We start from the raw sequence: 24,665 nt of genomic DNA, 5'->3' as shown, positions 1-24,665 counted from the left end.
GGGGACTGAACATAAAGCTTCCACCTCTTTCGCTGAGCTAAGTTCCCAGTCCCTGCCCTGATACCAGACTTATTCAAACTGTTGTGGTACCCAGAGCTCCACCACGCCAACCAGACTCAGCCAGCGGACGATGCTGCTGCACTTCTTACACCCTTGCTGACGTCCTCCCGCCTTTTTTCAACTCCTGACTATAACTGTGGACTTGCCTAACTCTCTAGAAGTTTTTGTTTCAAGGCTTTGGGCTCCTGTCATAAGCACTGACTGACGAAGGAGTGTTAGGCTTCCACATGAACTGACTAGTTTCCATTCTGGAAAAAAAAAAAAAAAGGTTCTTTCTAGTAATGAAATGTATTCTAGGATGAATTTTGTCTAGATGAAACACTTATCTCCAGTCATGTTTTCAGTTGCTAATCTCAGGCGATGTCATCTTTTGTCTTCCTTCCTTCCTCCCTCCCTCCCTTCCTTCCTTCCTTCTTTCCTTCCTTGTTAATTCCTTTCAGGGCTTGTCATACAAATAACAAAAATGTGGAGCCAGAGAGATGGTTCAGTGCCTGAGAGCCCTGGCTGTTCTCCCAGAGGACCCAGGATTAATTCGGAATATCTACCTGGCAGCACACAACCATATCTACCTCCAGTTCCAGGGAATCTGATGCCCTCTGCTGGCCACCACAGGAGCTGCATGCACACGTGCTTAAGACACACATGCAGGCAAAACACCCATACACATAAAATCAATAAAATTAAAACAAAGAAATGAACAAATAACAAACAATGCCCCCCAAACAGAAATGTGAGTGGCTTTATTAACCTGATTGTTTTGGATTATGCTCTCGGCTCTCCTTCCTGTGTTTTATAATAATTAAGATAATGAGAGATGAGAGGTACCAGATATTATGTTATACGGCGTTTATTAAATGAGCATGGGGAGGGGGAAAGAAAGGGGAAGGGGTACCCCAGAGAGAGAGAGACAGAGACAGGAAGAGTGGGAAGAAGAGAGAGGAAAAGTAAGAGGGGTAAGAGAGAGGGAGGAGAGAGAGAGAGAGAGAGAGAGAGAGAGAGAGAGAGAGAGAGAGAAGGAGAGGGAGAGAGAGAGAGAGGAAGTAGAGAGAAAGAGTAGAGGAGTAAGGAAAGGGGCCAAGTGATGGTATGCCCTTTTATATGACCCTGGGCAGGGCCATGACCCTGTGGCAGGTAAGCAATGACGTCACAAGCAGGCCGACTGAAACAGAATCCTAATTTGTTCCTCTGAAGCCTGCTTCTATAGAGGGGCTGTGTTTTCTGACTCATAGTCACTTATCATAGTCACATGACTTGTTTTGATCAAAGAAACACAAGTGTAAAAGGGGGCGACATTGAAAGGGCCTGTGGTGGCTAACCTTCATTGACTTGACTGGTGACACACCTCTAGGTGTGTCTATGAGGCAGTTTTCGAAGGGGTTTGAATGAGGAAGGAAGAGCCACTACCCTAAATGTGGGCAGCACTAATCCATGGGCTGGGGTCCTTAACCCAATAAAAAGAGAAAAAGACGACAGTGAGCTGAGAGGCAGGTTCATCTCTCTCTGCTTCCTGAATGTGGCCATGGCTGACTGGCTGCCTCACGAGTTCAAGCTATGCCTTCTGCACCATGATGGGCTGTCACTAATTTCCCAAACCCATGAAGCCCCAATAAACCCTCCCCTTCAAGATGGGCTTGGCAGGTGCTACATCACAGCGAGGAGACAAGAAGCTACCAGAGCCGGGTTGGTTCTGCCACTGCTGTTTTCCCTGTGCCACAGGTTGGCAGGATGACAGGATGACAGGATGGCAAGATGGCAAGAATCTACTTTCTTAATGTGTGTCTCAGAAAGAAGATGACATGGGGCAGAGCAGGAACAAATTGACACGTAAAAAACATGAAGAAAAAGGCCTTTGGAAGAACTAAGCAGATTGGGGGGCCATTTGTTACCACAGCATAACTTAGCTAACACTGACTGTTTCAATGGATCCCAACTCTCTTTCTCATCACCAGTAAACACAACTCAAAAAACCTTGTCGAACTTCCCCACTGACTGTATTGCTCACAAAAGCCTTTACTGACGTAGAATCTTATATTTTTGTTATAACCCTTTCCCTCTCTGTCCTCACCATCCATAACAAGCTTACCTCCGAGAAGTAACTTCTTAAGAATTCCTCATTCATCGCGACGGCTCCTCGAGCCCCACCCACGTCTCTGGAAGCCCCCATGGCTTTTGTCCTGAGGGTTTCATTGGCAGCGATGGCTCCTGCTGTCCCTACGAAGTGAGTGGCCCCGGCAGTAAGGAGGCTTCTGTGTTCCTCCCATCTTCCGTCAACCTCCGACAGCTCATGCTGCCCTTTGGTGAAGGAAGCTGAGCTACTGCCTTTCGCCATGCCTTCCTTGAGCGTCGCACCTCCTACTCCGTTTCTCATGGCTGAATTCTCCGCGTGTTCTGCCATCAGAAGCGACGGCACCACCTAGGGGGGTAAACACAGCTCAGCAATGAACCCAAAGGCCAAAGGATCAATGTACTTGGCAGAAAGATGCAAGCTAAGGGGATGTAAGGAGGGGCGGAACTATTTCCTCCTGGGTAAACTAGGAAAACACCCAGGGTGGGACACTCCCACTGGAGTCAGGTGAAGGATTTCTTCTTCTGGCTTCAGAGCTGACTACAACTCAAGGAGGACGCAATGCCCAGATTTCTTTATGTGGTCTTATTCACTTTTTTTTTATTCTTCGAGACAGGGTTTCACTGTGTAGCCTTAGCTGTTCTGGACTCACTTCACAGACCAGGCTGGTCTCAAACTCACAGCGATCTGCCTGCCTCTGCCTCCCTGAGTGTTGGGACTAAAGGTGTGCGTCACCACGCCCAGCTTGGGTCACTCCCTTTACCAGAACCAAGGCCATCTACACCCCCTTTAGGGTCTTGTGTGACAGTTACAAAACCCTGCAATTCCAGCTGGACACATGGACATGCAAAATAGAGACTTTATTTCCCATCTTCCATTGCTACCAAGGTTAAGGAGAACCAAGAAGAAGTGGTAGATGGAGCGTTCTTCATGGTGTCTCAGCTGCTTGCTGCAGTGTCTGGAAGGAAACCTATCTGTTGAGCCTCAGGTAGGAGGTGGGGTGGGGGCATGCGCTGAAGGATCTCCATGTCGATTGATCCAGGACCACCCACATTTACTCACTTATTTTTATTTGTTTGTTTAGTTGTTTGAGACAAAAATCTCACTGGGTAGTCTAGACTGGTCTTGGACTTGTGACCTTCTTCTACTAGTCTTCCAACTACTGGGGTTATAGGGTGGTGTTGCCATTTGAAGATGGAGTGTGTGTGTGTGTGTGTGTGTGTGTGTGTGTCCCCTCATAGGCTCATGCGTTTGACCACTTGGTCCTCAGATGGTGGGATGTTTTGGAAGATTGTAAAACCATTAGGAGGCGGAGCTTCACTAAAGGAAGTGGATCACTTTGGGTGGACCTTGGGGGTTTCATAGCCTGACACCACTTCCTGTTTGCTCTCTGCTTCCTGGTTGCAGATGCAATGCAACCAGCCTCTTCACACTTATGCTACCAAGCCTTCCTTGCCACAGTGGATCGTATATCTCAAACTGGGGGCCAAATAAGCCCTTCCTTCCTTCGTTCGCTCCGTCAGCTCTTTTTGCTGCTGTTACAAGGGAAGCAGTCGACATGGAGAGTCACCATGCTCTCCTCTGCCAACACTCCAGCTTCCTGGCATGTGATGCTGAAGCATAAATCCTGTAGGAAATGGGTAGAGGTGGCAGATGACGAGGAGAGACCCAGTGTGAAGACACGATGGAGAGACAAGGGAGCTGACTGTTGAGCCATAGGAAAAGGGATCTGGGCACACGAAGTAAACTCCTTGCGGGCTGGAGGTTTACTACCTCTGTCAACTGAATCTACTGAGAATGGAGGTGCATCGGATCCTGGCATTGAAAGCACCACTTAATAGTGGGGCAGAAGGTTCCTTTCTGAACTCCCATGTGCTCTTGCTCTCCCTGTCCCTTGCTCTACACCGTTTGGATCACCTGCTGACTTATGGTCTGCATTCTCATTAGCACAGGACATACCACAGTACAGGCAAAGCTGCTCCACTCTGCTCTGGCAAATGAGAGACTATGCTATCGCTTGGACCTGTTGTTTAACAAAGGCATGTGGGTGAGACTAATGCTTTGTATTCGCCGGCACAGTACAACATTAACACAGGCTCCTGTGACCTTGAAAGGTATAGGGCATTTTCCTCACCAGCAAGCAGTCAGCTTTGCAGGGGATGTCTTCTGGGTCCTGCCATTTCATTGTGCTACTGTCAGATGCCACAGATGGAGGGCTCAGTCCTCCAGACATTGTTACTTCCTAGATGCCAAGGACTTTAAGAGTTTAATGTTTGGCTGGGCGCACGCCTTTAATCTCAGCACTTGGGAGGCAGAGGCAGGCAGATCTCTGTGAGTTCAAGGCCAGCCTGGTCTACAAAGAAAGTCCAGGATAATCAAGGATACACAGAGAGCCTCTGTCTTGAAAAAAGGTGAATGCCAGCTCTTAATTGTATATATTTTGCAATTTGATAGCTGTGTTAGTCTCTCAAGATCTAAAAATGTTGCAAACACTCCTCTAAGTAAGACACCTTTAAAATCATAAAAAGAAGGCTTGGGCATGGTGGTTCACAGCTGTAATCCCTGCAGTTGGCAGTCCAAGGCAGGAGGATTGCTTTGAGTTCGATGCTAGTCTGGATTTTAGGATGAGATCGCTCAAACTCCCCACGTGCCTCCCAGTGGGAGCAGATCCACAGCAGGCTGCACCACTGTCTGGAGAACTGACCTTGTCCTCAGGTGGTGCCCCTTCATTGTTCCAAGGGTGAAGCATCTGTATGGTCTCAGAAATGGGGGTGAAGTGCTTGGCGCCCTCTCCACAGTGGCACATCAGCAGCAAGAGTGGCACAACTGTACAAAGCAGAGTCCAGAGGTCGGTTTACCAACTGAGCACACATCATTCAGATTTCATGCTTGACTCCTCAAAGCCCAGCCTTCACACAGCTGAAGTTTCACTTTTTTGTTTTGTGTCTCTCACTCTGATTCGACCTTTCCAACTATGTTTTGGTTGAATTACGCCAAAGCCCGCAGGCAGACAGAGTGGTCTGACTCAAAGGCCTGTCTCTGGCTCCTGAGCAGAATATACTGTGACTGGGTTAGCTCATGTGTAAATTAGAAAAACCAAGGTAAAGATGAAAAATTTAAAACTACTGTTCAAAAATTTTGTGTAAGTCTAAATGTATCAGAGCGACCAAAACCAGCCAGGAATGGTGGCACATGCCTGTGACTCCCCAGTACTTAGCAGTTGTCCCATGCTTGGGAGGCTGAAGCAGGAGGATGACTGTGAGTTTGAGGCCAGCCTGAGCTACAGGGTGAAATCTTATCTCTAAAGCCCCATTCAGCACACAATATACACAAAGACACAGACAGACACAGATGCGCACACACAGACACACAGATAAACACAGACACAGACAGACAGACAGACAGACACACACACACACACCACCGCCCCTCCACTCACACTCACCCAACCCCTGGGCGGGGACGAGAAACAGAATGAAACATGTTCTAGAACATCAAAGCTATCGTACTTTACCTCAGAGTGGGGCTCCGCCCAAGACTGGGCTGTCTCTCTGATGTTTCAGCCTACCTTTGAACTACCTAAGCACCATTTTCTTTTGTTTGTTTGTTTAATTTTCAGACAGGCTGGCCTTGAACCCAGTATGCAACTGAGAAGGATCCTGAAGTCCTGACCCTGCTGCCTCCACTTCCCAAGTTCTGGGGTCCCAAGTGTATCTAGTTTCATGTAATTTGGAGGCCGAGCCCAGGCACGCTAGGTAAATAGTCTACCAATTAAGCCACACACCCGGCTCCTAAGTATTATTTCTAAAAACCAATAGCACTCAAGCATCATGGGCTGAGCGCCAGGCTTGGAAGCCTGGGTGGGAAGACAGGGCATGGAACCCCTGTGTACACGATACACACCCAACTCCGTGAGCTCCAGGTAACTCAAGACAGTAGAGCTGATGGGCTAGGCCCGTTGTAAACTGTTGAGCTCTGTGCATTTGACTAGACATCTACAGGTGGTTTTTTTGTTTTTTGTTTTTCTGAGACAGGGTTTCTCTGTGTAGCCCTGGCTGTCCTGGACTCACTTTGTAGACCAGGCTGGCCTCAAACTCACAGAGATCCACCTGCCTCTGCCTCCTGAGTGCTGGGATTAAAGGCATGAGCCACCGTGCCTGGCTATAGGCATCTTTAATAGGCTCCTCCTCTTTCTAAGGAGATAAGCCCAGGCTATCTGGAAGGTAGTGCTCTGCCCAAGTTCAAGTAGTGTGGGACTGCAGGTGATGCCGGGTCTTTGGAGGGCAGGCAGGAGTGGGGCACAGCTTGTCATTTTGAGGACACACCAAGGTACTTTGGAAAGAGGGGGCTGCAGTTTGGGTTGCCTAGACGCAAGCCATGCAGCCTGGAGTGGAGGCAGAGGAGCCTCGAGGAGTTGAGGTTGCAAAGCACGGTCGGATTGGAATAAACCGAGTTTGTAAAACTAACCTTACATTCTCACGGCACACGCACACGCCAACTCTTTTCTGAAGACCTGTTAGCACTACTAAAGGCACTGAGAGTACAGAGGAGCGAAAGGCAACATCCTCTCCAGAGTTTTCCTGAGTGCGAATACCAGCAGGAGTTATGCCCAAAGGCGGAAGAGCATGCGTTGCTCTTCAGTTGTTCTAGTTTAAAAAACCAATACATTTAAAAGACAAGTTTCTCGTCCGGTGCGTGAATTTACCAAGCACCTTGGCCATTTCCCTGCTCCCCTCCAAGGTGTTCTCATCAGGTTAAATCGAGAACTGTAAGACTGAACACAGGGTTAATTAAGAAGTCACCACGGGCCGAAAGACGCTCAAGGCAAGGGCTGAAGACTCACGGAGCAAAAGCAGGAGGGCCAGGATGATGAGGGCGACCGCGGCGGGTCCCAGGCCAACGTAGTTGTCATACAAGCCTTCCGTACAGCCACCACCGCTCAGACACTTGCACACCGTGAGCCGAAGGACCTGCTTCTCGGGGCAGCTGAAGCCCTGGCTGTCGGAAATGAGCAAGGGCACCTCACTCCTCCCGGGCTTCCTCTCGCTTTGCTGCAGCAGGACGCTGGTACCTGCGAGAGGGGAGGCACAAGGGAATAAAACCGAGCGAAGAGACGGGTAGGGGGTCTTAATGTAGGTAGCTCCAGGTGTAAAGCTTTATTTCTCCCAAGCTCCCCATGGAGTTCATTCTCTGTGCTTATAAAAAAATGTGTCCACAGGGGCTGGAGAGATGGCTCAGAGGTTTAGAGCACTGGCTGTTCTTCCAGAGGTCCCGAGTTCAATTCCCAGCAACCACATGGTGGCTCACAACCATCTATAATGAGGTCTGGCGCCCTCTTCTGGCCTGCTGGCTCACATGCAGGCAGAACACTGTACATATAATAAATAAATAAGTCAACACAAAGTATGTCCACAGATACCGAATGAAGCTTAACTAGCAGAGGGTCACGGTTGGACACAGCTTTCATGGCGGTTAGTGTAGCTAATGAGTGTGGGCTACTAAATGCTAGGAGCAACCGCCACTGTCCAGTCAGTGGGAATGAATGCGTGATGCATGAGATGACATTTATATGAATAGCAGTCATTCAGCCATGTTTACATTACCAACTATTAAAAAAGAAGCCATCAGAGTAGTTTTTAAATGTAGCAGAAACTGCATGATGTCACTCCTAGCTTTGGTAATTTTCAGAATAGGTCCATCTTATTTTTATCCTGTCCATCTCTTTTGTGACAATACTTTCTCTCTCTATATATATACTTACTGTTTTGTTTAAAAGTCTGGCAATGGCATTTCACATGATCTAAACAGCATTTTAATACAGTAAGAGAGAGAGGGGAAAAAAAAAAAAAAAAAAAAAAAAAAAAAAAAAAAAAAGGCAAGGAAAGTAACAGTGTTAGCACCCAGAGGTTGAGCAGGACAACAACAGAGTTTGAGGCCAGCATAGGCTACAGAGTAAGACCCTGTCTCAGAAAACAAGCAACTAGAATCAGCAACAACAAAATCCCCAAACAATGGATTTTTGAAGTCATATCTAAAAAAGAAAAGAAAAGAAAGAAAGAAAGAAAATTACATTTCTTTATTTCCTGTGGACAAGTCTATGTCTGTGTGGTGCAGTACCATGGTTATCGTGAACCAGAGGCCGGTCCTGGCTGTGGAACCCAGTAGTTGGGCTTGCAACAAGTGCCTTTATACCCACTGGGCTATCTTGCTGACATTTCTTGAGACAGGGCCTTGTAATGTAGACCAGGCTAGTCTGGAGCTTGATGTGTAGTCAAGGCTAACCTCAAAATAATCTTCTTGCCTCTGCCTACTACTAAGTGCTGGGATTGTGAGAACCACTTTTACATGGATGGTTGTGTGTATTAAAGACAAACAAATGGAAACCCAACAACATGAACAAGCAGTGGAAATACTAAGCAAAACCTTTCTCTGAACTACTTTAAGATAAGCTGTAGACAGTCCTTGATAACTGTGCTGTAAATATTTCTGAAATGAACCCTGCTTGCTAAGTCATCTTCGTGGTAGTACTGTCTGCATTTGAGACTGTTCCAAAGACATTCAAAAGGTAACATCAACAGGAGGAATGTGTCCAAGATACAGACATTTGACTGCATCCGCCGACACCCGGTTAACGTGTGTGTCAGACCCTGTGACAGATCATCTCCATCAGAAACTAGTTTTGTACCTTTCAATAAGCAGCTACACCCTAGGTAGGCGAGTGGCCCCTACCCACCATCAGGAGATAATGTTACTGACAGTGCATGCAGAGGGAGTGGTGCACAGTATGTGCTCAGTAAATGTGACTTGAAAGGGAACGTTATGAGCGCACCTCACAAATGTATGGCTGCTGTACATGGAAAGGCTCTAGTCTCCTCATCCTGTGACACAAAAGTACTTAGGGCCACTTAGAAAAGACGCAGCCTCTTTTAAGGCATGCTATACCCTCTTTGCCTCCCACAGGCCTAGGTGAGGAGCTAAGGTACCCCTGTAGGTTCAGAGCTCACTTTATTTCCCCCTTGAGGAGCTAAGGTACCCCTGTAGGTTCAGAGCTCACTTTATTTCCCCCTTGAGGAGCTAAGGTACCCCTGTAGGTTCAGAGCTCACTTTATTTCCCCCTTGAGGATTATATTTGGGGATTACATTGGAGGTATAATTTGAGAGGATACACCTGGTCCACATTATTAGTATTTTTGATGCACAGTCCCACTGGGTAGCTCTGGCTGGGCTGCAACTCCTGGTGTAGAATAAGCTCGCCCTGAACTCAAAAAGATGTCCCAGATGGCTCACGGTTCTGCCTCCCTAGCACTGGCCAAAACAAACAAACAAACAAACAAACAAACAAACAAACAAAAAACCAAAAAACCAACATATTGGGAATTATATTGGAAGCAAAATTTGAGAGAACAAACAGTGTATGTGATAAAAAGTTTAGTTACCCATCACATTTACTATTTAGACTCTGATGTGGTTCAGTGATTTACTCACTTTCTCGGTGTGTTATTTTCCATTTGTTTGCTGTTCCAGGTGGCTGGTCAATGATGGAGAAGCTGAACGGCCCACTGTTCTGGGGTCCATCCAGATCCTGTGCAGTGACGTTCACGTATGGCGCGTCCTCACAGATACTCCGCACTGAGTCCACCAGCGTGGGACAGTTGTCATTGATGTCCTCAACGGTGATGACGACGGTGCCGGTGATGGTCTTTTGAGGATGATCTTGAAAACAAGCAGGAGAGAGTTCAGACTTCCGAGCGTATCACTGACTGTGGACACAGTTCCAGTACGGAAGCCGATCAGGCAAGGAGTGGGTGCTAAACATCACAGACACCTCCCGCAGCTGGGTCTCGGGTCTGTATCAGTGCGGTCACTAAATAAGCAAGAATGTGCAAGCTTAACCGTGGAAGAGATAAGCCATGTGCACACAGTCAGAACAGACGCGTCTGCTGCTGGGGGAAAAAATCTAAACGCATTTAATCATGAAACCCGTACGGTTAACGACTTACCATCGGACACAGCCACAACCTTTACAGTGTAGGTACCATTTTGGACGAATCTAGATTCAAAGTCAGGAATCTTTACAAGTTTAATTTCTGAAGTGGCAGAATCCACAGAGACCCAGTTGTCTCTATCTTCCACTATTGTGTATCTGTTACAAAAAAAAAAACCACCAAATTGATTTTTAATTCCAGATACATTGAGACTAGCATCTGTATCTCTTTCAAACTGAACTTTATCCCAGTACCTATGCCTTGTCACCAAGGGTTGAGTGTCACAAGGCAGGTGGGATAGACTTGTGTTATATATTCTATTGAGATGTTGTCAATACTTAAGCATAACTTTAAAAAAAAAAATCAGTGGTCGCCTTAAATGGAAGCGACTAAACATTCTGGGCTATTGTGTAGTGTCAGGAGTGATGATGACTTTCAAGGAGAATTGATTAAAAATGAAAACATTGCATTCTTGGGTTTCTTTTCTGAAAGTGGGGAAAACAATGCGAAAAGCCAGCTGTAAGAAGCAGAGAGAATATGCTCGTATTAGGTTCTCAGAATTATTATATACAGTGAGTACAACTGACTTTGACACATAAAAATGCAAACATAAGCCTAACACGAGTCCCTTGGTTCAGCCAATCAAGTCAATAATTTGCTTTCTAGTAAGTAGCTATTGAAGCACACAAAAATGGGTGGCTAACTTATAGTATGGCTACATAGTGAGTTCAAAGCTATCCTGGTATAATGACACCACGTCTTTTTGGTTTTGGTTTTTTGAGACAGGGTTTCTCTGTGTAGTCCTGGATGTCCTGGACTTGCTTTGTAGACCAGGCTGGTCTCACACTCACAGTGATCTACCTGCCTCTGCCTCTCCCTCCGAGTGCTGGGATTAAAGGCACACGCCACCAAGTCCGGCCTGACACCCTGACTTAACAAACAACATCTAACGCTGTAAAAATAAAACTATACAAATAAAATGTAAAAGCAAACGGCAACACTTTTGGATTTTTACGAGCATTTCTGAATGGCCTGTCAGGAATTTATTCAGGCACTGATTTTCTGCCCCATTTTTTTCAATTCTCATAGCTATTTCACAGTAAGGTCATCTAAGCAGTAAATGTACACGTCACAATGGAACACATTATGCGATGTCCCTTAAAGGCTTTGCAACTTATCTGTTGTGGAACTCAGCATTTGAGCAGGATAGCAGCTCCTATTTTACATAAATATCTGTAAATTACTGAATCAGTCAGCACAATACCACACTATGACAGAATTAAAGATAGAATTCTTTTGTTGTTGTTTTCTTCTTTTTCTTTTTTTTTTGTTTTCTTTCTTTCTTCTTCTTCTTCTTTTTTTTTTTTTTTTTTTTTTTTTTTTTTTGAGACAAGGTTTCTCTGCATAGCCTTGGCTGTCCTGGACTTACTTTGTAGACCACACTGGCCTCAAATTCACAGTGATGCCCCTGCCTCTGCCTCCCGAGTGCTGGGACTGAAGGCGTGCACCACTGTACCTGGCAAAGATATAATTCTTTTGCTGTCCTTATTAAGGTTTGAAAAGGATTTCATTTTAATATTAAATTATGTGCAAGTGTGCTTATCTGAGTGTAGATATGTGCAGGTGTGTGCTGGTGCCTCGGAGGCCAGAAGAGGCTGTCAGAAGCTCTGGTACTGGAGTTACCACAAGAGATTGTGAGACTGGGCTGGAGAGATGGCTCAAAGGTTAAGAGCACTGACTATTCCTCCAGAGGGCCTGAGTTCAATTCCCAGCAACCACATGGTGGCTTACAACTGTCTATATTGTAACCTGATGCCCTCTTCTGGCCTGCAGATGTACACTGTATAAAGACCACTGTATAAATAATAAATAAATATTTAAAAAAAAAAAAAAAAAAAAAAAAAAAAGAGATTGTGAGACACCTGAGGTTGTAGGAAACGAACTTGGGTCGTCCACAAAAGCAGCAGGTGCTCTTAACTGCTGAGCCACCTCTCCAGGCCATCCTGTCCTTATGAGGGTTCAAACACTATACCTACTGTTTACTGAGGTAAACGATCTAACCTAGCTGTGCCTCCCAGAAGTCTTGGGAGCTCACAGGTGTGAGCTGGTGGGCAAGGTTGCTCCCTTTCTATAATAAGTGTATGCTAAAGAGAGGAAGTGAGAGTCTTTTGAGAAAGAAGCACATCTTATCATTTTTCAAAAAATACACATCAGTTTGATAATAGTCATAGGCATTGATAAAAATAGCAGCGATCAATGTGAGATCGAGGCCAGCCTGGTCTACAAAGCGAGTCCAGGACAGCCCAGGCTACACAGAGAAACCCTGTCTTGGAAAAAAAAAAAAAAAAAAGGGCAGCAAGACCTAAAACAATTGTCAGGAAGCCATTTTCAATAGGTTGTCATCAGAACACGCAAGCTTCCCAGTGACTATAGGGAGGAATCCCATTCTGGGGACTCAGCTAGGGAGGGGTTGCCCTGTCAGATATATCCATGTACATTGTCATGGAGGATAAAACAAATGACCTGCTTGGGAGGAGCAGTTTGGCCCCTGCAGGGAGGGTCAGTAAAAGATGGTCACAAGGAAATTTCAGGAAACAATGGAAGGTGCGCATTAATATTAATTTGGGAAAGAATTATCTATTCTATGGATGATAGATTCCATTAATGGAGACTCGGAAAATGGAGACAGATAGTTGGGGCACTTTCTCTGGATTCCCTTCCCTGCCACAGTTAGTCCGATTTTTAGATAAGATTTTGTTTGTTTGTTTGTTTGAGACAGGGTTTCTCTGTATAACAGCCCTGGCTGCGCTTTGTAGACCAGGCTGGGCTCGTACTCACAATGATCCGCCTGCCTCTGCCTCCCAAGTGCTGGGATTAAAGGCGTGCGCCACCACGCCTGGCCTTAGATGGGATGTTCTATGAAGCGCCAGCACCCGGGGACACAAGGCGGAAGGATAGATGAGCATCTGAGCGTCCTTGGTGTTGAACAGAAATTTCCCCACAGCTAGATATCGCAGCAGCTAAATAACTCAACCCATGTAACTTAAACAGCAGCTTTGTAGATGAGTCTCCCCACGGTGTGACCCTAGCGCTAAGACAGAGATTCACTTTGAAGGATTTAAAGTATGCCAGTGCACGCTATCACTATAGACCAGACACAATGAAATCCTTTTAGCACAGTGACAACATTCACTTAGCTCTTAACAAATGTACTTTAATGATTCTTTCTTGAAATTTTTATGTGTACTGGTGTTTTGCTTGCATTTATGTCTGTGTGAGGGTGTCAGATCTCCTGGGACTGAAATTACAGACACTTGCAAGCTGCCATGTGGGTGTTGGGAACTGAACTAGCCTCAAATGTATTTTAAGTAATGACCATTGTGATCAATACACACCCAAGTTCACAGAGACTGGAGGGATGACTCAGTGGTTTAGAGTGTTTGGTGACTTCGGAGAGGAGCTGGCTCTGGTTCCCAGGACCCAGAGGGTGGTTCCTAACTGCCTATGACTCTTGCTTCAGGGAACCCAGCTCCCTGGGTACACACATGCATGTGGTGCCCAGACATGCACTCAGGTGCACACACACACAAAAGTTCACCCCTCCATGAACCAAATGAAGTGGCTTAAATATTAATTTATTTGTGTGCAAAAATGACTTCTCTCATGTTGGAAACAAACAAAAAACCAAAAAATATGTGTAAAGTGGAATTTGTGGCAAGATTCTATCTTTATTCACTTATTTGAGATAGGGTTTTTGTGTAGCTCAGGTTGGTCAGGATCTCAGAATCCCCCTGCCTCAGTCTCCAGAGTACTGGGTTATAAATGTGTGCCAGTATCCTTAACATGCAGGTAATCATACCTGCTACTGCCTCACCCTCTAATGTGCTGGGAAATAAGAGAATTTTATAGTTATTACCAGGCATGTAAGACAATTAAAACCTGGAAATGCACTCACGACCACGTCTTACTTTACTTTAGCTGCTTGTCCAGTGTCTTCATCAAAAACTTGAAATTTTCCAATGGACCGGCTGAGGCTGGACCTGTCCATTGCCTCACTAGCTCGGACTGAGACTATGCTGCTCTTAAAATGGATGCCTTCAACCACGTTCTTGACCTTGACAGTGATGGGAATGGGTGTAGCCTTGTACTTGTTCCTAACAGACTTGTGGAAAGCCGCTTTATTAGTGACGAGGATACTGAAGTCGAGATTCTTCATCTTTTCATAGTCGACTTCCTAGGGAGGCAAAGCTGAGGTTAATGCCAAGGAGCCAGAGTACACACACACAGACACACACACACACAGACACATGCACACACACAGAGACACAAAGACACAGGCACACACAGAGACACATAGACACACACAAAGACACATGCACACACACAGAGACACATGCACACACAGAGACTCACAGACACACACACCCCTGGGTTTAAATAATAACATATGGGAGACACAGCTGCACTGAGCAGTTGACTTCTACACAGACAGCAACCAACTACAAATCCTATTAATTTGAAAATTCATAAATGTGAAGGAATTTTAGGAGCTGTTTCTTCTTCTTTTTCTCCTCTTCCTCCTCCTCCTTCTTCATCCTTTGAGAATTTTACTGTTTGTTCAACTTTACCCCCATCTTACAACTTCTCTCAGATCCATCCCCACTTTTCTTCTCACTCAACTCTGTTCATTCTCTCTCTCTCTCTCTCCCTCTCTCCCTCTCTCTCTCTCTCTCTCTCTCTCTCATTCTCTCTCTCCCTCCCTCCTTCCGTCTCTCCCTCCCTCTCTCTCTCTCCATGGAGTTCAGTTTCTGCTGTCCAGTCACTCTTGGGCATGAGGCCTGCCCTGGAGTGTGGTCAACATACCAGTTGTCCCACCACTAGAGAAAACAGATTTCTCCTCTTCCAGCAGCCATCAAATGCCAATAGCTCAGCTTTCCCCACCATGCTGGGACTCTGTCTGGCTCTTCCTTGTCTTGGAACTCACCCTGCACGCCAAGCTGGCTTTGAGCATTTCACCATCTTTCTGCCTCCTGTCCTTGGGTGCTACCTTAAGTGTTTGGAGCCACCATATCTAACAAAGCAAGTACTTACAACCTATTTTGGTCAAGGTCACAGTTATTTTCAGAAGCATGTTTCTATTTTTAACAAGCAAAGTCATTTTTTTTTTTTTTTTGCAAAGGAGAAACCAATGGGCATTTAATAAAAATTAATATTCTGTAACGCATATTCAATGAGCTTGTCCTTTGATGGTGGGGTTGTGGGGTACATAGTTGCTGTGCTGAATAGTTTATGTCACCTTGACCCAAGCTAAAGTCATCTGAGAGGAGGGACATCAGTTGAGAAAATGCCTCCATAAAATCAGTCTGTAGGAAGCCTGCAGGACCTTTTCTTAATTAGTGATTGATGGGGAAGGCTCAGCTCATTGTGGGTGGTACCAACCCTGGGCTGGTGGTCCTGGGTTCTGTAAGAAAGCAGTCTAAGCAAACCATGATGAACAAGTCAGCCAACAGCACCCTTCCATGGCCTCTGCATCAGCTCCTGCCTCCATGTTACTGCCCTTTTGAGTTCCTGTCCTGACTTCCTTCAGCGATGGACTGCAATGCGGAAGTGTAAGCCAGACAAAGCCTCTCCTCTACCACTTGCTTTTGTTTGTGGTGTTGCGTCACAACCCTAACTAAGACAGCGGCATTGCCAGCTCTGTTCCTAAGATAGATTTACACTGCGCCTTCAAATGCTAAAGAATCTGATCTTTCCTGGCACAGCGAGAAAGCCCAGGGAAGTACGTTTAAATACGAGCCTATTTCCTACCCTTGCTGCAGGGAGCCAGTGAGGAGTTGCTGAGTCCAAGAAGGAGTAGCTTTTTTACAAAAAGCTCTTTGCAAACTGTGGTATTTACAACACCATTGTACAGTATGTGCACATAGTATATGTACATAGTGAATGCTTCAACTTTCCATTTTAAAAATAAATATTGGTATTGAGGTATACTTAACTCGGTCATTCTGTTACTAGCTTTTGAGCTACTTACAGTTTTTACGTAAAGTTGATGCTGCTCCGAGAATTTTTATGCAGCTATTATTTTTCCGTTGCTAACATATATCCTATTACTAAAAGAGCCACCTAATCTGAATTCACTTGAATCCTTGCCTTTCATTGCTTTTACTTTTATTTATTTATTTATTGTTTGTTTGTTTGTTTTTGAGACAGGGTTTCTTTGTGTAGCCTTGGCTGCCCTGGACTCACTTTGTAGACCAAGCTGGCCTTGAACTCACAGTGATCCGGTAGCCTCTGACTCCCGAGTGCTGGGATTAAAGGCGTGCACCACCACGCCCAGCCTCATTGCTTTTACCTCTAGCAGGGTTTTGTTGTACTAGCTGTAGGTGGGGACTTGTGTCTCAGCTGAATTCGAAGCTTCCCTAATGACCAGGGGATCTGGGACTCTTTCCCTGGTGTGCTGTTTGTTTACATCTGTCCTAGGATTTGCTATGGAGTCCAGGATGGCCTCGAACTCACAGAGATCTGCCAGGCTTTGCTTCCAAGTTCTGGGATTAAACCATGTACCACCACGCCCAGGCTCCATTAGCTTCTTTTCAATGGCATTGGGTCACTACCATTTTAGTTTGGAAGTGAATCTTTTTATACCTGGAGGGACTCTAGCCAGCCCAAAGAATGGCAAACATGGCTCTGGCAGGCCTTGCCCTTCTCCCTTATCCCCTCTGCCTTGCTAAAAACCAGTAGATTACATTCCTAAAGCTAGCTAGCCCTCAAGGTCTATTTCCTCATTTGGCCACTTCCTCCTTCAGAGGCTGACTGCCGAGGTCCAGCCATCAAAGTATTGAAGTATAGCAATCAAAAGACCTCTTTGGCTCACCAAATTAACATGGCCACTCAACATTAAACACCTCATCCTGACGTGGGGTTTCCCTTTTTACCTTTATAAACTGTCATTTTCCCATGTGACACGGCTGGCTGTCTTCTTTCCATCCAGAGGCTGTCCTTTGTCCCCTGGGGCAAACACCCCTCCCCCTCTTTTCACCCCCCCTTTCTTCCTTGTTCTTTATTTCCTGTCTTTGTCTCTTATTCCCCCCACCCTTTGTTCCCTGAAGCAAACAAATATCTTTTGTGCTAAGAACTTGGTCTTGGGGTGTCTTGAGCCAACTTGAGGTTCCCTACGATCCTCAAGACATCAGTGAAAGCAATCAATATCCAAACCATCACATTTGGAATTTTGTCAATCTGTTGCTTTTCTACACTAATAGTTTTACGTAAAACACTTTGTTTTTTGAGCTGGGCGTGATGGCGCATGGCTTTAATCCCAGCACTTGGTAGGCAGAGGCAGGCGGATCTCTGTGAGTTTGAGGCCAGCCAAGAGTCCAGGACAGCTAGGGCTGCACAGAGAAACCCTGTCTTGGAAAACAAACAAACAAATAAACAAACAAAACAAATAAAAAAACCCAAACAACAAAAAAACCATTTTGCTTTTTGAGATAGAATCTCATGTAGCCCAGGCTAGCCTCAAACCCTCAACTCCTGATTCTCTTTCCTGTGTCAGATCACTGCCTCTGGTTACTATGGTGCTGGCAGCACTGACCATGTGACCTGGGTCCATGCATCTAGGCAAACAGTCTACCTACTGAGCTTCATCTCCAACAAACTTCACTCTTTTTCATCCACACTTCTCCCTTTTTAAAAAAAAATTATTAAGATAAAAATTTTTTGAGTGTTTTTCAAGACAGGGTTTTTCTGTTACACAGAGCCCTGGCTGTTCTGGACTCTCTTTGTAGACCAGGTTGGCCTCAAACGCACAGATATCCACCTGCCTCTGCCTCCCCGAGTGCTGAGATTAAAGGCCTGTGCCACGGAGCTCGGCTCACACCTCTCTAGCTGTCATCGTACACTGAAGATGCTTCTACTGTCATTTATCATGTGTGTTACTGTGTGTGAAGTCTGTCTTCCCATCTGGGGTTAATGTGTACACGATCCGTCTGCTCCTGCTGAAACATGTGTGTCCATGAGCTTTTGCGCACACTGGCTTTTGCCACTGGTGGGGCCTGCAGCCGATGACTTGCAATAGTGTTTATTTCTATATAAGGGTATTGTTTGCTCTCTGGTGCCATAACTCATGTCTCCACATCTTAAAGACCTGCCTATCCTTTAAACCGGACGTAATGTGGTTACCTCTGTTTTTAAAAAGGCAGTTTAAGCTGAGTATGAACCCACCTCCCCCGGAAAAAAAAAAAAACACAGCTTAAATGTGTATGGTGGCTTATTAGTAAGTGGAACCTTGAAACTTCAAGCTAATTTCCTTTTCTATTTACACATCCATCTCATATCACATTGTTAGATTTTATCATATATCTGAGGAGGCCTGGTGGCACTAGGAGGAAGGGGAAGCAGGCTATCTGGATGAGACCTGATAGGCTGTGATCATATGGTAGCGGAGGAGGTCCCCTTCTGTCACAGGCCTAAGGGAGGGGAATAGGGTAAAAGAGGGAGGGAGGGGGGAACAGGAAGATACAAGTGAGGGGATAACAGTCAGGATGTAATCTGAATAAATTATTTGAATAAAAATAAATATAAAAAATAAATATATATACACACTTATATTAGTAAACACACACACACACACAAACATACAATGAGCCAAACACACATAAGCTTGCAATCAACTTTTGTCTGTGTTCATCTTAATGAAATAGTATTTAAAAGCTCTAACTTATTTTATTTTAAAACCAGGTAAGGTAATTCTAATACTTCATTAAAAATAAAATATATACAACTATTCCTTGTTTTGTTACACAGACAAAGCCATCCTACAATTTTTGTTTAAAAAAGTTCTTGGGGGTTGTGAGAGCCAGATATATCCACATTTTCTTTCTTTCTTTCTTTCTTTCTTTCTTTCTTTCTTTCTTTCTTTCTTTCTTTCTTTCATTCAGGGTCTCACTTTATAACCCAGGCTGGCCTGGAAATTACAATGTAGTCTAGGCTGTCCTTGAACTTTCAGCAGTCCTCCCTTAAGAGCAGGCATTATAGGTGCAAGTCACTACATCCAACCACGTTTTAATCTGTTTGGCCCTGGGGACTGAACCCAGGGCCCCACACATGCTGGGCAGGCCATCTACCCTCAGCTGTTCCCTGAGTTTCATGTGCTCAGTATGACTACTTAGGTCAACTTTCCCTTCACTGACACCAGGAAGTGGAGGAAAGCAGGTCACTTTGTTCCAAACTGCAGCCCTCACAATACTTGTAAGTAAAATCACAATAGACTTTTGTTTGAAAGGCAAGTTACTGAGCCCTGGCCCATCAAGCTCATGCTGGGGAGCCAGGGAATGCTGTGTGGCTGGGGGTCTTGCCTTCCTAAACTGGCTCTGAACTGTAGTGTGACTGCTTCTTCCCAAATGACTTGGGCCAGGAAGGATGTTCCTGATCCCCAGCAATGCTGCAACCAGCTGATGTCCTTGTAAAGCGCCTGTGAGAGTATAGCTCAAAATACTCTGGTCTACAAAAAGAGTTCCAGGACAGCCAGGGCTATTACACAGAGAAACCCTGTCTCGAAAAACCAAAACCCAAAGCCAACCAACCAAAACAAACAAACAAACAAACAAACCACAAAAACAAAACAACAACAAAAAAACTCTCCCCAAAACAACAACAACAACAACAACACACTAGTCTCTCCTATAGCCACAGCCCTGTCCTGGTGGCAACGCTCACGACTTACCTTGACAAGGGTCACAATCCCTTCATTAGTCTTCGTGTCAGTCTCAATGTGGAAATAGCTGCCTTCATTTCCTGATGCAAATGTAAAATTTGCTAACCAGTTGTCGGAGCCTATTTCATCTGCGTCAGTCACTTTGATACGCATGACTTCTACATTGACTTGGTTTTCTTCCACTACCCCTTCGTACTGCAGAACACAAACACAGGTTTTTTTTTTTTTAATTAATGCAATAATATACTCTTAGTTGGGATTCAAGAAATAGTAAATGTACTATAAAACTAAGTTACCAATTTGTTTTCCACTACAGGTATATTGTCATTGACATCCAAAATACGAATCTGAACTTGAGCTTGCTGTACTGGCTTGTCTGTTATCTGTCCTTCGGTGTCGCTCGCCGCCACCGTCAGGGAATAGCTGCTGTGTTCCTGCAGAACAAAAATAAATGAAGAAGACCCATCTGAGGCGGGAATTAATAGCTACTTAAAGCTGCCATTCTGGTTTTGGTTCAATTTATCCTTAGGAAACGGAGCGAGGTCTATTTCATTCATAAGTAACGTCTGTGGTCGTCTAGTATGATGTAATCAAAGCTTTTACAGAGGGGAGGAGAAACACAGGGGAGATTTTGATAGTCCTTAACTATGCCCCAGGAATAGTTTAGGAGATAAGTTCTTTTTGAAAAATATATTTTATTAATTTATTCATATTACATTTCTTCCCTCCCTCCCATGTTCCCCTTACTTCCCTCCCCTATGACTGTGTCTGAGGGGGACCTCTTCCCCCTGTATATGCTCATAGGGTATGAACTCTTCTTGGTAGCCTGCTACCCTTCCTCTGAGTGCCAGATGAGTTCTTTAAACAAAGATGCACTGGTCAAGGAGCAGTTTGTTCTGCCGTGGAGGTGGTGGTGGCAGTGGGACTGAGTGGTCGCTTTTATTTTGCTCCTATACTTTTCATTCAAGTTTAATGCTAACTCAGGAAGACTTGGTCAGGGGTTGGGGTTGGGTGAGCTCAAACTTCCCCAGGGAAAGGATGCCTAGGAAACATGTCCAACAGATGTCAAAACTGTGGCTCAAAAGCAAAAGCACCTTAAAAAAAAAAAAAAAGCCCAAACCAAAGTCAAACAAAAACCCCAAAAGGGAACCCTTTGGTATGGGTGCTCGCCTGTCTACGGCTCCATTCAGTGTGTCTGGGGCTTGAGGGCCTCAGCAGGTGCCTCCATGAGGGAGGGTCCAGTGTGGGACAGAACACCACTCGGTGGATGGGGGAGAGCTGTGCCCTTGAAGCTAGCGGCCTGCCTGGCTGACACACACTCTGTCCTTTTGAGCCTCAGTTTCCTTATGTGTAAGATGGGAATAAGAGCTGAGCTTGCCTCCGAGGGTGTCAGTGTGGATTACAGAAGATAATTCTGGTGACCACCCAGTAAGTGACAGCCCAGGATCCACGTTTTGGGGACAGCAGCCCCCTCAAAGGCACAACCTCCCATTCTAGTTTCATGTGAGAGTGCCTGCAGCAGAAGTTAGCAGTCCTTGGTCACAGCCTTACATTTCACAGAGAGCTCGATACAAATGCTGGCCTAGGTCCTTCCCATGTAAGCAGCTAGTTCTCCAACATGACACAATGCACAGCACCTTGTGCTTGCTAACACTGCAGTGTCCTCAGGATCGCTGACACTTTACTCTTCTATGCTATTAAATGGAGTCTGTGGCATTATTTGCCTCCCTTTGATTAAAATGCTAGAGTTAGGGGTTGGAGAGATGGCTCAGTGGTTAAGAGTACTGGAAACTTCCACAGGACAGCTCACAGCTGCCTTGTAACTGTTGTCCCAGGGGATTTGACAACTTCCTCTGACCTCCATGGGCACCAGGCATACATATGGTGCACAGACATACATGCAAGCAAAACATACATATACGTAAAACCAAGCTTTCTTTTTGAAATTGAAATAAAAAAGGAAAATATTTGAGAAAGGAATCTTTCTAGGACAGTACTCAAATTCTCAAAATTTCTTTTGAGATTTCAAACAATTTTCTCTATTATAAACTTTGTTTATATTCCCCTCTTTGTTTTTGACGCTGAGTCTCACTATGTAGCCCTGGCTGGCCGGAAACTCCTTAGTCTGTAGACCAGGCTGGTCTCAGACTCATGGGCATCCAGCAGCCTTTGCCTACTGTAGAGTGCTGACATTAAAGGCTTGTGCTATCATGCCAAGCATTTATTTTGGTACTGAGTTTCACTATGTAGCTTAGGATAACCTGGAGCTGCCTACGTAGAACAGGCTGGCCTTGAACTTATGGGGATTCGTCTGCCTCAGTCTTCCAAGGCCTGGGTGTGCAGACATGTTCCACCCCATGTCTGAGTCATATGGCAAAATTTTATAGTCTTTATGCCAAGTTTTCCCGACATGGTGCTTATCCTACCCATTTCAATATGAACACAGCACACCTCAGTTTTGACTGGTCACATTCCAGGCGTTCAGTAGCACACACTGCCAGCGGCTGCCATATTGGGCGGCACATCCCTACATAATAATTCTTAGGTTGATTCCATGAATAAGGAATACAGGGCAAATTAAAATTAGAAAACACAAATGAAGAGAGTGGAGAAGCTAGAAAGCAGAGCGTGTAAAAAAAGAGTGGCGGGCAACATTAACTTACCTCTCTGTCCAGAGTAAAACTAGTTGTGTATATCTCCCCAGTGTCTTTATTTAGGTAGAACACGGGACTATTTGCAGGCTCCTGAGAGACAATTCTGTAGGAGATTTTAGAATTCAGCGTATTGGGCTCATCTGCATCCGTTGCACTGACTTTCATCACCAGTGTATCTGCCATTAGGAATAAAGGTGTTGAGGTAAGTGTTCTTACAAGTAGGCTACTGTTTTATGTGCTTGCTCAGCCATTTCCGGCAAGGATCTGAGGTTCTTATCAGAATTATACTATAATTCTGTGTGTGTGTGTGTGTGTGTGTGTGTGTGTGTGTGTGTGTGTGTGTCACTCACTGACACGTACGAGGAACTGAGACTGATCCTTGGGACCACATGAGAGGAGTGAACTGACCCTCACAGGCAGTGTTCTGACTTCCATGCATGTGCCATGGTACTTGGATAACACGTGTGCATGCCTACACATAGGATAATAGGAAAACATTTTTAAAAAAATAGAAAAAAAATGAAAGCTTGCTATATGAAGGCCACACCTTTGACCTAATAGCCAAGCCTGAATACCACTCATGCCCCTGGATGCTTACTCAGATGCAAACACATTAGAAGAAGAACAATTATTCTTTTTACTATGATCAAAGAGAAATCTCTCCCGTGGGTCTTAGAGAGAGCATTGCACTGAACAGTGTTGTCAGCAGAGGTTACAGTAAAAACAATGTAAACCAGGGATCAACGACACCCCCACAGCAGCCCAAAGCCAGGTGGTTGCTTACTTTTGCTCATAAAAGTTTTACTAGAACAAAGCCCTGCCCATTTTGCACAGTGTCTACGGCTGACGTCCCCTTACAGGGAGCCTTGTGGAGAACCTACCTGGTTGTGTCAATCTACCATCCTTTCTGAAAGATCATGAGTCTTAAGGTCCTTTAAATTTACAGCAATAAAAGAGGTTGAACTTGGAGCCATGGGTTTATTATCGCTCTTTCTGTAATACTCAACTTTTATTAATATTTTGTGTTTTATATAGGGGGGCAAATGACCAGTTGAGCATATTCCCTGCATATACATACATACATACATACACACACACATATGTTTGGGTCTGGAGGTTAAGAGCACCAGCTGCTGCTTTTGCAGACGACTCTGGTTCAGTTCCTAGCACCCACATAAGGTGGCTTACAATTGCCTGTCACTCAAGTTCCAGGGGGATCTGACGCCATCTTCTGGGCGCCACCTGCACCTGCATGCGCACGGTGCACATTCGGAAAAAGCACGCATGCACGCACGCACATAGAGCCGAAGGAAGAAATGCACTCTTACGCGCTGCACTCAGTTCTTCAATGGACCCGACGAAGACATCCTGTGTGAACACTGGCTCGTTGTCGTTGATGTCGAGAACTCTGATGCGCAGCTCTAAGGGCTTCTCCAGGTGGTTCCCTCTGGAGTCCAGCGCGTAGGCTGTCAGCTGAGCAGCAACAGATTTGCTACAGTAAGTCAACTGCTATAATATAGCCATAAAACACGTCATAATTATCCCCAAAGAACGGCAAATCGTGGTAATTTGCTTCTTACCAGAAAAAATGGCGTTTCTTCCCGGTCAAGAATGCTGGTAACGTTCAGTTCCCCCGTGTTTCTATCGAACACAAATATGCCGAAAGGTGGCTGTGTAATCCCCTTCCCAGTGTACTTGTAGGTGACCTTTATTCCTTTTTCTTCTGCGAGGTCAGAATGAATCTAGCGTAAAAAGAGCAGAGGCACATCTCAAGCTAAAACCTTTATAACGTATATGAAAACATCTAATGACAACAGTCCTTTTGAAGATGTCATGGTACCGATAGGAGACAGGTGGCCTTCAGGGAGCCACGATCTCATCTCAGCACACACAAGGGTGTGACACTGGTGAGTCGCTCAGCCTTCCTTGGCCGAGTTTTCTTATCTGTGAAAGGGAGGTTAGGACAGTGCTCACTTTTTAGAACTATTGTACAAAACATTTTAAAAAAAGATTTATTTACTTATTATGTATACAGAAGTTCTGCCTGCATGTACACTTGCACACCAGAAGAGGGCACCAGATCTCATTTATAGATGGTTGTGAGCCACCATGTGGTTGCTGGGAATTGAACTCAGGACCTCTGGAGGAACAGACAGTGCTCTTAACCTTTGAGCCATCTCTCCAGCCTT

At 45.2% G+C, this 24,665-nt stretch overlaps 1 protein-coding gene across 1 annotated transcript in view; it reads right to left on the bottom strand.

Annotated features, from left to right (window-relative positions):
- Dsg2 (desmoglein 2) overlaps positions 1–24,665 on the bottom strand; it is a 43,792-nt gene that overhangs the window by 2,406 nt on the left and 16,721 nt on the right. Inside the window, exons 4-14 of the mRNA XM_051163159.1 lie at positions 24,057–24,218; positions 23,805–23,949; positions 22,486–22,652; positions 20,119–20,256; positions 19,832–20,017; positions 14,079–14,344; positions 10,126–10,268; positions 9,611–9,838; positions 6,969–7,196; positions 4,830–4,951; positions 2,144–2,473 (exon numbers count right to left, since the gene is read on the bottom strand). Coding sequence (XP_051019116.1) covers positions 2,144–2,473; positions 4,830–4,951; positions 6,969–7,196; positions 9,611–9,838; positions 10,126–10,268; positions 14,079–14,344; positions 19,832–20,017; positions 20,119–20,256; positions 22,486–22,652; positions 23,805–23,949; positions 24,057–24,218 — 2,115 coding nt within the window. The remainder of the gene's footprint in view (positions 1–2,143; positions 2,474–4,829; positions 4,952–6,968; positions 7,197–9,610; positions 9,839–10,125; positions 10,269–14,078; positions 14,345–19,831; positions 20,018–20,118; positions 20,257–22,485; positions 22,653–23,804; positions 23,950–24,056; positions 24,219–24,665) is intronic.

The sequence above is a fragment of the Acomys russatus genome, chromosome 20 (genome assembly GCF_903995435.1).
Source record: "Acomys russatus chromosome 20, mAcoRus1.1, whole genome shotgun sequence".
NCBI lineage: Eukaryota > Metazoa > Chordata > Mammalia > Rodentia > Muridae > Acomys > Acomys russatus.
The sequence above is the reverse complement of the archived record's forward strand: the minus strand, read 5'-3'. Positions and strand labels throughout refer to the sequence as shown.